The following is a 12966-nucleotide window of genomic DNA, read 5'->3' as shown; positions in this document are numbered from 1 at the left end:
AACATTGAAAAGGGATCAGCTTCAAGCAGGTCTCCCTGTATTTTTGAGCGGAGTATGCAGGGTGGGAGAGGGTCAAGAACGAGTGTGTTGTCTTTTGGCTCTATCTCTTGCTTCTCATTACCAGTCAGTTACATCAGTTGGAAAAAGTAATACAGTCTACAAACCAAGTTTATTCCAGTATGAATTTATTTGACAACTGATAAGTACTAGGTAACATGCGAGGTGCTTGGAAAAAATGATGTGCTTCATGCTAGGTCAATCTAGTGTGGGAGATAAATTTGTACGTAAATCACTGGACTCTGTGGTAAGTGACATTTCAGAATTTTGTGGGGAGAAAAGTTTCAAGGAAGCCAGAAAGAGTGTAAAAACTGCTTTACAGGGTAGATGATATTTGAGCTAGTGCATGATGGATATGTAGTAATTTGCTGTAGAGAGAAACCAGAGGGAAAGTTTATTCCAGGCAAAGGGAACAGCCTGTGAAAAATCAACAAGTATTTTCTACGTGCCTACCATGTTCAAGGTCCTGGGAATACAGAGGCAAATAGAGCTCGCAGGATAAAGGTGTGCATGTGTGTGTGAAAGAGAGTGAGAGGATAGGATATAGGTAGGAGTACCAGGGAGGAGGCTTTCGTGTGGGAGTTCAGGCCAGAGATGTTGAGAGCCAGAAATAAGGCAGTGGGAGTGAAGATGAAAAGGAGGAAACAGATTGAAAGCTGAGGAAGGAACCTTGGGGAACTCCAACACTTTACAGAGGCATGGAGAATGAGTAAAAGATGGAGGAGGAACATTCAGAAAAGTTATAAGAGAACCAGGGACATATGGTGCTGTAGAATCCAAGGGAGGAGGGTTTCAAGAAAGTGGGAATAGGAAAGATTAATACGTGTGTGTGTGTGTGTGTGTGTGTATGTAAGTGTGTGAAAGAGTTGTGGGAGTGGGGAGTAGTCCAGTTGTGCCAGGATGTGAAGTATGGTGGAGGAGGGGCAGCAGGTAAAGCCAGAAAGGACAATAGGGCCCTCGTCCCAAGAGGCAGATCTTCATAAGTAGAACTAAAGTGGCTTAGGGAAGAAGGCAGAGGAGTTGAGAATGACTCAGAAATTTCAAGTTGTGGGAAAACAGTACAGAGCTGATGCCATGCTGCTGGCTGGTGCCCAAGTAGTCTGGTCTCACCTCCCCATCCTGTCTTGTGTTTTTGTTTTCCAGCCATTAACGGGTTTCTGTTCTCTAACTTGCCCAGGCTGGACATGTGCAAGGGTGACACAGTGGCCTGGCACCTGGTTGGCCTGGGCACAGAGACTGATGTGCATGGGGTCACGTTCCAGGGCAACACTGTGCAGCTTCAGGGCATGAGAAAGAGTGCAGCCATGCTCTTTCCTCACACTTTTGTTATGGCCATCATGCAGCCTGACAATTCTGGTAAGTGCTTTAGCAGCTGGCCTAGGCTGAGGAACTTTATTGGGCATTGGACTGGGTGAGGTGGGAGGCTGGTGAAGAGAAAAGGAAAGTCATGTTGAGGGTACTTGTGAACTTTTCAAAACAGTTGTGTCTTCTCCTTCCTCAATGTGTACTCCATGTTTTGGTTATTTGGGTTCTCTTCTCAGTTGCAGGCAGAATAAAGAGCTGAGGAAGCTCTTTTCTGAAACAACAGGAGAGAAGTAGGGATGCTGCCCAGTATCAGGGCAATTCTTGTATAGGCAGAGGGTAGACTTGGTTGCATAGCCCCTTGGCCATGTAGAGATTCTATAGATTTAACCCTTGCACTGGAAAAGAGGTCCATGAGATGTACCTATAAGTGCTTCCAACTCTGATACTCTATGAGGAGTTTTGCAAACTTCTGGTGGGAGTGGGGGGCGAAGTGTGCTGTAACATTTGCAGCCTAGGAATCAGAACACAGGAACTTCTAGTCCAGGCTCTTTCACTAACTTGCTGTCCAATTTTTGTCTAATTACTTCCCCTCTCTGTGGCTAGATTTCTTCCTTCTTTTTATTTTTTGTTCTTTCTTCCCCTTCTCTCCCTCTCTTCCTTTCTTCTCTTTCTTCCTCTGTCCCTCCTTTCTTCCCTCTCCTCCTCCCTTTCCCTCTCCCTATCCTTCTTTCATGATGAAATTTGACTAGAATGTTTCTCCAGATTCCATCTGTGTCTGATATTTCATAACGTAGCAGTCATTTCTCTTTTTTTGTACATTTTGATTATGTTTTTAGCATCTTTATTGGAGTTTAATTGGGTTACAATATTCTGTTAGTTTCTTCTGTGTAACAAAGTGAGTCAGCTATATGTATACACATATCCCCAAAACCCCTCCCTCTTGAGACTCTCTCCCATGCCTCTACGTGGTCACAAAACACCGAGCTGATCTCCCTGTACTATGCAGCTGCTTCCCACTAGCTATCTGTTTTACACTCGGTAGTGTAGATATGTCAATGCTACTCTCTCACTTCGTCCCAGCTTAACCTTCCCCCTCCCCGTGTCCTCAAGTCGATTCTCAACGTCTATGTCTTTATTCCCGTCCTGTCCCTAGGATAATCAGAACCTTTTTTTTTCTTTTTAGATTCCATATATATGCGTTAGCATGTGGTAATTTTTTTCTCTTTATGACTTACTTCACTCTGTATGACAAAATCTAGGTCCATGCACCTCACTACAAATAACCCAATTTCGTTTCGTTTTATGGCTGAGTAATATTCCATTGTATATATGTGCCACATCTTCTTTATCCATTCATCTGTCAATGGACACTTAGTTTGCTTCCATGTCCTGGCTATTGTTAAATAGTGCTGCAGTGAACATTGTGGTACACGATTATTTTTGAATTACGGTTTTCACACGGTATATACCCAGTAGTGGGATTGCTGGGTCGTATGGTAGTTCTATTTTTAGTTTTTTAAGGAACCTCCATACTGTTATCCACAGTGGTAGTATCAATTTACATTCCCACCAACAGTTCAGGAGTGTTCCCTTTACTCCATACCCTCTCCAGCATTTATTGTTTCTAGATTTTTTGATGATGGCCATTCTGACCAGTGTGAGGTGATACCTCATTGTAGTTTTGATTTGCATTTCTCTAATAATTAGTGATGTTGAGCATCTTTTCATGTGTTTCTTGGCAATCTGTATATCTTTGGAGAAATGTATATTTAGGTCTTCTGCCCATTTTTGGATTGGGTTGTTGTTCTTTTGCTATTGAGCTGCATGAGCTGCTTGTATATTTTGGAGATTAACCCTTGTCAGTTGCTTCATTTGCAAATATTTTCTTCCATTCTGAGGGTTGTCTTTTCATCTTGTTTATGGTTTCCTTTGCTGTGAAAAAGTTTTTAAGTTTCATTAGGTCCCATTTTTTTTTAATTTTGTTTTGTTTTTATTTCCATTTCTCTAGGAGGTTGGTCCAAAAGGATCTTGCTGTGGTTTATGTCATAGAGTGTTCTGCCTGTTTTCTTCTAAGAGTTTTATAGTGTCTGGTCTTATATTTAGGTCTTTAACCCATTTTGAGTTTATTTTTGTGTATGGTGTTAGGAAGTGTTCTAATTTCATTCTTTTACATGTAGCTGTCCAGTTTTCCCAGCACCACTTATTGAAGAGGCTCTCTTTTCTCCATTGTATATTCTTGCCTCCTTTATCAAAGATAAGGTGACCATATGTGCATGGGTTTATCTCTGGGGTTTCTATCCTGTCCCATTGATCTATACTAAAACAGAAATATAGTAATTTCTCTTTGCAGTGCCTGAGGTATATCCTTTTTTCCAGGCAGTAGGTGGCAATGGTGTTGGTAAGAAAAATCTGTCAGTTAAATGCAGTTCCCACGAAAGTTTTATTTTAGTTCTGTAAATTCCATTCATATTTGAGGAAAAAAAATCCTTAAACAAAGGAAGTTTCCTTGACAAATTAATAATTTCAGCCTGGCACTGGGTTTGACAAAAACTTGACAAAAAACATCACTTGGGTCCTCACTTCTCCCCATCTACCTAGGATACTTTCTTGGTCAAGAAGGGTTGTTGTTAGCAAATTAGAAATAACCATTAATGGGGCTGAAAGGGACAATAGAATTAAGTGCTTGTAGTGAGTGCTAGGGTGGGGAACTTCTGAGAAAGAAAGACCCATCTCTCTAGCCTTGGTCCCAAAGTCAAATCCTAGGTTTAATATCCTTCCTATGAAATTATCCAGGCTACCCAGCCAGGTTTATATGCCTCTGTGGGGCTCATTCTTACTCTGGATGAGTGAAATTATTTTTGTGCCATACTAAGGCCCAAGGAGAGTGACTGTAGATGGCTTAAAAACATGGGAGGAGAGGCAGTGAATGGGTTTATAAGAGTAAAGTCTTAAAAGGTTAATCTTGGTCAAGATTTCTGAGTTTTCTTATTAGAAAAAGCCCAAGCTCTTTTTACCTTTGCATTTTCCAGTCCTTTCAAACTCTCCTCTTTCTGAACAATCCTCGAGTCATAGAATGTTTGAACTGGTACAGCCCCTTCGAGATCATCTTTCACTTATTTTGCTAATGGGTGGAAGAGACAGAGATCTGGAGGGGGGAAAATGATTTTCTCATGTTAGGAACGTCAGCTCTAAATTTTTTTCCTCTTGCCCCTTCTCCATCAACCCCTGTTGATTCTTACTCCTAGGTAATCTCTTTAATCTGAAGTCTCCTTCATTCTACCTTGAGAGCTTAGTCTCTGATTAAGACTGAGAGGGACCATTGTAAGTAGCTCCCCAAAGACAGAACAAAATTTCCAAGTTAATGGAAAAGCCAGAACCAGAATCTGGCTTTGGAATTCTAGAAAAAGGGGTAGCAATGAAGATTGGTAAATATAAATATGCAATTAAGCAGTTTTGCAGATGACTTAAAGCATTACCATGGAGATTCAACATGTTGTTTGCTGGATGCTTACAATTATGTTTAACAAAACAGAAGAATAAATTCCCAGAAAAAAATGCAGCAAAATGCTAGAAGTGTGAGTGTTGTGGGTTTATCGGTGACATTTTTAATCCTGTTTTTGCTTTGCTTTAAAGTCTAATAATATTTTAATTTTCAAATATTAATTACCTTTAATAGAAATGATGATTTTGCACTTAAAAATGTCCCGAATAATACACCTCAGCTTTTCCGAAAGAACCACTGATACTAGAGCTTTGATATCCAGGGAAAGTGGCAGAAAAAGAGGCTAGAGCTTGTAATGTGCTCTTTTCCACCAATTTCATGTTAGATTTCTCAGCAACAAAGAGAACATTTATTACTTCACATTATTACTTCACATTTCTTGTGAAGTCCAAGTGGTGTGGACTTTACAGTAGATAGCTGTGGGTAGAAATATAAACATTGGAGGAAAAGTCCAGGCTAGAGAGAGAGATTTGAGTATTTTCATAGTTGAAGTCCTTTAGCATGTAAAGTTATAGGAAATAAAACTTAAAGCAAAAATCAACATTTAAGTGGTAGAAGGGAGAAGACAAACCAGGTTAAGGAGACAGAAAAAAGATTGGTCACAGAGGTAGGAGGAGACTCATATGCCAAAGGCAGAAAAGCGTTGAAAAAGAAGCAACTTGGGGACTTCCCTCACGGTCCAGTGACTAAGACTCAACACTCTCAATGCAGGGGGCCTGGGTTCAATCCCTGGTCAGGGAACTAGAACCCACATGGTGCAACTAAAGATCCCATGTGCTACAACGAAGACCTGGTGAAGCCAAATTAATAAATAATTTTTTTTTTAAAAAAGAATCACCTTGGACAACAATGTCCATATGAGATGATGTGATAGTCCTAGGTCATATGATTCTCCCAAAAAGACTTCTATTTTTTCCCATTCCCTCCAGTGATCTTCAGACTTTCTTCTCCATACCAACCCCTAAGCTATGACGTTTGGACAGTGTATACAGTCATTCATTTGCACAGAAATTCATTCACTCAACACATATTTATTGCACACATTCCATGTGCTAAGACTGGGATAGAGAGGTGAAATGATAGACATGATACTTACTCCCAGGGGAGATCTACAACAAACACACACACATAAAATAATAAGATAATTTCAGATCATGATATATGTCATGAAGGAAATAAAATACAATGGTGTGATGAACTGATTGGAGCTTTAGAGAAGTTATTTAGGGAAGACCACTCTGAGATTGTGACATTTAAGATCTAAGTAATGGGGGGGAAGGAGCTAAATGAAGATCTCTGAGCAGAATATTCCGAGCAGAGGGACAATCAAGTGTAAATGTCTCAAGGTGGGAATAAACGTGGTTTGTTCAAGGGTCAGAAAGAAGGCCAGTATGGTTGGAGTGTAGTGAGCAAGGAGAAGCCGACATCGTATGAAATCATAGAGGTTGGCAAGAGTCATATTATATAGGGCCTTATAGACCACAGTCAGGAACTTGAATTGTATTCTGAGTATGAATGGAGCATTTAAACAAGGGAGCAATGTGCTCTGGATCATATTTGTTAAAGAGGACCCTGTATCTTGTTTGGAGAATGTTTGAGGTGGGAGGGAGAAACAGAGAAGACAGTTGTGAGACCATTGAAGTTTTCCAGGTGAGAGACGATAGTGGCTTTGACTAAGAAAGTGAGAGTGGAAAAAGAAGGATGACTGTGAGGGAAGAGATGATAGGATTTATTGATGGAATAGATTTGGGGTATAAGGGAAATTGAAAAGTCAGAAAGTAGATATGGAAAGAAAATATTAGATTTTTTCAAGAAGTTTATAAACTAGTGGAAAGGACTGTTTTTTAAAGAGAGAAGCACTTAGTCCTTAACCATGTGATTTAGATGTAAAGTGTTTTAAGAGTAGAGAGGCCAAGAACATAAAGTCCAATGTGGGCCAGAGTAGTCAGCGAGGACTTTCTGGAAGAGATGAAGCATGAATTGGGTCTTGGAGAATAAGTGAACTCTTATAGATATTTATGGGGAAGGGGATGGGCAGGTCTATTCCAGAAAAGTAAAAATAACATGAGTGAAAATTCCAAGATAAGAATGAGATATGTGAGAGGGGCAATCAGGGACAGATTTAGTTAAAGCACTGATGAGTTTGGGACAGAGTGGTAAGTGAGATTGCATCAATAGTTTTCAGCTAGTTCATAGAGGCCTTTAAAAGCTAGGAGGAATTTGTAGTGGTGGTATAGGCAATCAGCAGTAAAGGAAGTAATACTGGGGAAAATGTAAAAAAGTTAGTTTCTCCTGATCAATAGTCTATGAGCCTATGTGTCCTTGACATAGAAATCTGGATCTTGAGATTAGATCCAGGCAGCTCTACAATTCAGACATTTAAGACTGATACCCAAACATTTCATTGTAAAAAACCTAGGGAAAGCCATTCCAAAGCTCTCTGATGTAAGAATTCTTGTGATCAAGAAATTCATATATATATATATATATATATAAGCCCACATTTATTTCTTTGAGACTTGGTAGGAAGGGAGAAAATTGGTCAATTTCTTCCTTCAAATAATAATTACAGCTTTATTTACTTACTTATAGTTTCACTTATTAAACATTTACTCTATAATGTGCCAAGCAATATCTACATATTATTGTGTTTAATTCTAAAAAAATCCTATTAAGTAAAATGTCCCCCACTTTACCATGAGGAAACTGAAACACACAGAGGCTTAAAATTTTCCTGAAGGTTATATAGATAATAAGTGTCAGATAGGGTGACTGACCATCCTGGTTTGCTCAGAACTGAGGAGTTTCCAGGGACATGGGACTTTCAGTGCTAAAACTAGAGAAGCCCTTGGTAAACAGGGAGGAGCTGGTCATTCTAGTGGCAGGTTTAGTTTTAAACCCAGACAATGTAGCTTTGGCACCAGAGCTCTTAAACTCTGTGCTCATTGCTCTCAATAAACTTGTAATAATCTTTTATCTAATGCATGGAAAAACCTTATCTAAAACTACCCACTCTCTGCAATATGCCTAGAGAGAAGTAAGAACTCCCTCAGACACTATACAGGGGTGTTTTGATTCAGGTTTTTCTCTCTGTTCCTACCTCAGGGACATTTGAAATTTACTGCCAGGCAGGCAGCCATAGAGAAGCAGGGATGAGGGCAATCTATAATGTCTCCCAGTGTCCTGGCCACCAAGCCAACTCTCGTCAACATTACCAAGCTGCAAGGATCTACTACATCATGGCAGAAGAGATGGAGTGGGACTATTGCCCTGACAGGAGCTGGGAACTAGAATGGCACAACCAGTCTGAGAAGGACAGGTAAGGCTTCAGAAAAGAAGTGATCACACTTTCAAAGACTCTGGACCATTTTACTGAAATGGAGGAGGATACCGAAATTCTGAGCTGAGGAGGCACTTATCTAAAGTCAACTAATAAGATACCAACAAATCTAGAGGAAGGACTAGAACACAGGTAAGCTGGTACTCAGTGCTTTGTCTATGTTGTTATACTGTAGAGCTGAAGTAAAACCTTGCCCACATCCTCATGCTCTCAGTCTTGGCATCCTTTCCTCTGGTTAGCCAGAAGCACTGATATTGGGACTTAAATTTTATAGGGAATTTACTCAAGGGACTGAATGTCCCCAAGCTCAGATGTCCCTAGACAAAATGTCATTAAGATAGAGGCTAAGCTGTATAGAAGAAAAAGGCCAAAATAGAGTGGCTTAAATATGTTAGAATTTTATTTCTTGCTTAAGTACAAATATGAGCAGTTCGGGACCAATAGGTTAACTAGTCACCCATAACACTTGCATTCATCTCTGGAACTAAGACATCTCTTCCAGTTGTAGTCACTCCCAGCTATCAAGAAATGGAAACTAAATCCATGGCAAGCAGCATTGTCTGTGAAGCAATGACCTGAAGTTGTAATACATTACTTTCTCTGAAACCCCATTATCCTGAACTTATTCATATGGCCATACCTAGCTGCAAGAAAGTCCAGGAAGTGTAATCTCTGGTTAGGCAACCATGTGCTCAGCTAAAACCTAGGTGATTCTATTACTAAAAAGGAAGGAGGGGAGAATGGAAATTATGGTACAGTTTAGCAATTTCAACTATAGCTTATTTTTGGTGTTCTCACTACCCTTTGCCAATCTTTCTGTTGGTTTTTGAAGGTTGAAGCCTTCTTGCTAACTTGTACTGCAAGTTACAAAAAATTAATTCCCTTTTCTGGACTCTGGCTTACTCATCTTTAAAGTGATGTAGTATAGTTGAAAGAACTTGAGCAGCCTTTAATCCAAGCCCTGGCTCCCTTTCTGGCTGATAGTATCAGTACCTGTCACCTCTAGATCACTGGATTCCACCTCTAGGACATACATACCTCATCAGCCTATTGGGACGATCAAATGATAAAATGAATAGTAAAGTTCTCTGTAAACAGGAAAACATCCCATAATGAGAAATCTGTAAGATTTCATTTTCTTCCTACCTCTCCCTACCCCTTATCCACCAGCAACAGAAGCAGTTAGTATTCTCCATTCTCCTACCACCTGTACCTTGTTCTTTGTCAGACTAATTCCATCTAATACATCATTAAGGTTGGAGCTAGAGTTCACGGCTCTGATTCTTACCAGATTAATTTTACTATAAATTCATAACTGGATGATGGCAAACAAGGAAATATAAATAAATATTGAAATATGCCATCTTTAACTGCAGATATGCAGCCAAAGTGTGTAATCTGATATTAGAATGAATAGGCCTCACCTTCTTATACCTGTGACATGAGGTTGGGTCTGACATAGCTTTCCCATACTTGAAAATGAGGGGTTAAGGGCAAGGTGCTGATGCCACTCTTTGGATTCCTCTAGTTATGGTCACATCTTCCTGAGCAACAAAGATGGACTCCTGGGTTCCAGATACAAGAAAGCTGTATTCAGGGAATACACTGATGGTACATTCAGGGTCCGACGGCCAAGGACTGGATCAGAGGAACACTTGGGAATCTTAGGTAAGGGAATTCCACTTCCCTCCTAGTGTCTAGAAACCTGTTATGCGCTTAGGGAGGTCATGTCATATCAGGAAGGCCTCTCCATTCCCCATTATCAGTTTTCCTTATAGTGGAACTATGGTCATATTTTATAAATCATCCATGAAAATAAGCAATCATATGGGGGTAATTCATGAATTCTGCTGCAACCTAAACCAGGTATTTCCAGGCCTCTATATCTAGGGATCTGTAAGGGTGATGATTTTTTTTTTCAATGCTAAAAGCAAGGGAACTTAGGAACATCGAAGAGTAGGAAAAATGGTACAGGGAACTAGTATTACACTCACACCCTTGAAATTATTGCTGTAGTTTTTTCACTTTCATAGGAGCCAATGAGTTTCATCATTCTTATCTTCACACAGAAGGGACCCACTGGTCCTTGAAGGGAACCCAGCAATTCTGTACTCTGTGTCAAACTCTCACTCCTTACCAACAATGATTCCACAGAGCCCTGAATATCTAGAAACTTGGGCTATTATACAGAGTTGGAGTGGGAAAAGTAGGGATAATTGGAGGCATAATCTTGTTGAAGTACCTTTACCCTGTGGGTAGCAGTATCAACTCAAGGACTTCTGAATTTAAAAATGGAGTCAATCATGACTTTCAGTTTTGGGACCCTTTCTCCGGGCAAACTCCTAAATCTAGGGAGCTCATATGTATATCCCTTTTTTAATGTCTTTAATGTCCCTGTTCCACTATTCTACTAATGAGACTTTTCCTTCTTTTGTGTATACTAGGTCCACTTATCAGAGGAGAGGTTGGTGATATTCTAACTGTGGTATTCAAGAACAATGCCAGCCGGCCCTACTCTGTGCACGCCCATGGAGTGCTAGAATCTAGCACCGGCTGGCCACTGGCTGCTGAGCCTGGTGAGTGGGAACACTTAGTGAAGGAACACGTGAAGCATCTCTGTTTCAGCCCTCTGGCTTGTTCCTTTAAAAACTATATATATATATATATATATATATATATATCCTTAGCGAACAGAAACAGGAATATTAACCAGAACTAAGCCCCAGTCTGAATTTGTCCCTATGAAACACTCAATTTTTCAATCTCAGAACAGACTGTTCACCTAAGGTATTTTGTGTGTGTGTGTGTGTGTGTGTGTGTGTGTGTGTGTGTGTGTGGCTTAAAACAATACAAATTTATTATCTTCTGGTTCTGTAGGTCAGAGGTCTGACATGGGTCTTCCTGGACTAGAGTCAAGGTTTTGGCAGGGCCTGTGTTCTTTTCTAGAGGATCTAGGGAAGAATCCATTTCTTTGTCCTTTCCAGCTTCTGGAGGCCACCCACATTCCTTGGCTCACACCCGATTCCCCCAGCTTCAAGCCAACAGCAGTGGGTTGAATCTTTTTCACATTGTGTCACTATAACACTGATTTTCTGCCTGCTTTTTCCATTTAAAATATTTGTGGCAAAACAAACATAAAATTTGCTATCATAACCATTTTAAGTGTACAGTTCAGTGGCATTAAGTACATTCACATTGTTGTGCAGCCATCACTGTCATCCAGCCATAGAACTGTTTTCATCTTGCAAAACTGAAACTCTATACCCATTAAATAGTAACTTGCCATTCCCCCTTCCCCAGCTCATGGCAACCAACATTCTACTTTCTTGTCTTTATGGATTTGACCTAGGTAGCTCATGTAAGTAAAGTCATACAGTACTTGACCTTTTCTGACTAGATAACTTCACTTGGCATAATGTTCTCATGGTTCATCCATGTTGTATTGTGTGACAGGGTTTCCTTCTTTTTAAGGCTGAATAATATTACACTATATACATATATATATATATATATATATACACCCCACATATATATGTGTATATATATATATATATATATATATATACACAAAACATTGTTTTTTAAGGTATGTAAATTTTATTTTATTTTATTTTTTTATTCTTTTTTTAACACCTTTATTGGAGTATAATTACTTTACAATGGTGTGTTAGTTTCTGCTTTAAAACAAAGTGAATCAGTTATACATATACATATGTTCCCATACCTCTTCCTCTTGTGTCTCGCTCCCTCCCACACTCCCTACCCCACCCCTCTAGGTGGTCACAAACCACCGAGCTGATCTCCCTGGGCTATACAGCTGCTTCCCACTAGCTATCTATTTTACGTTTGGTAGTGTATATATGTCCATGCCACTCTCTCACTTTGTCACAGCTTAACAGCCCCCTCCCCATATCCTCAACTGTAGTAGGTCTATGTCTTTATTCCCGTCTTACCCATAGGTACTTCATGGCCTTTTTATTTATTTATTTTTCTTAGATTGCATATATATGCATATATATATGTTAGCATATGGTATTTGTTTTTCTCTTTCTAACGTACTTCACTCTGTATGACAGATTGGAGGTCCATCCACCTCACTACAAAAAGCTTAATTTCATTTCTTTTTATGGCTGAGTAATATTCCATTGTATATATGTGCCACAACTTCTTTATCCATTCATCTGATGATGGACACAGGTTGCTTCCTTGTCTTGGCGATTGTAAATAGAGCTGCAATGAACATTTTGGTACATGAATCTTTTTGAATTATGGTTTTCTCAGGGTATATGCCCAGTAGTGGGATTGCTGGGTCGTATGGTAACTCTATTTTTAGTTTTTTTTTTTTACATCTTTATTGGAGTATAATTGCTTTACAATGGTGTGTTAGTTTCTGCTTTATAATAAAGTGAATCAGTTATACATATACATATGTTCCCATATCTCTTCCCTCTTGCGTCTCCCTCCCTCCCACCCTCCCTATCCCACCCCTCCATGCGGTGACAAAGCGCCGACCTGATCTCCCTGTGCTATGTGGCTGCTTCCCACTAGCTATCTACCTTACGTTTGGTAGTGTATATATGTCCATGCCTCTCTCTCGCTTTGTCACAGCTTACATTTCCCCCTCTCTATATCCTCAAGTCCATTCTCTACTAGGTCTGTATCTTTATTCCTGTCTTACCCCTAGGTTCTTCATGACATTTTTTTTCTTAAATTCCATATATATATATATATATATATATATATATATATATATATATATATA

At 39.6% G+C, this 12966-nt stretch overlaps 1 protein-coding gene across 7 annotated transcripts in view; it reads left to right on the top strand.

Moving 5' to 3' along the window:
* Positions 1-12966, top strand: part of HEPH (hephaestin) — a 95698-nt gene that overhangs the window by 42531 nt on the left and 40201 nt on the right. For 5 of the 7 annotated variants that reach the window (XM_029241471.1, XM_029241470.1, XM_029241469.1 and 2 more), the window contains 4 exons: positions 1201-1413; positions 7970-8183; positions 9733-9872; positions 10649-10780. In XM_029241471.1, the coding sequence (XP_029097304.1) occupies positions 1201-1413; positions 7970-8183; positions 9733-9872; positions 10649-10780 (699 nt within the window). The remainder of the gene's footprint in view (positions 1-1200; positions 1414-7969; positions 8184-9732; positions 9873-10648; positions 10781-12966) is intronic. The other 2 variants (XM_029241475.1, XM_029241473.1) reach the window with 1 other exon arrangement.

The sequence above is a fragment of the Monodon monoceros genome, unplaced genomic scaffold (genome assembly GCF_005190385.1).
Source record: "Monodon monoceros isolate NGI ecotype Baffin Bay Population unplaced genomic scaffold, NGI_Narwhal_1 Super_Scaffold_22, whole genome shotgun sequence".
NCBI lineage: Eukaryota > Metazoa > Chordata > Mammalia > Artiodactyla > Monodontidae > Monodon > Monodon monoceros.
The sequence above is the reverse complement of the archived record's forward strand: the minus strand, read 5'-3'. Positions and strand labels throughout refer to the sequence as shown.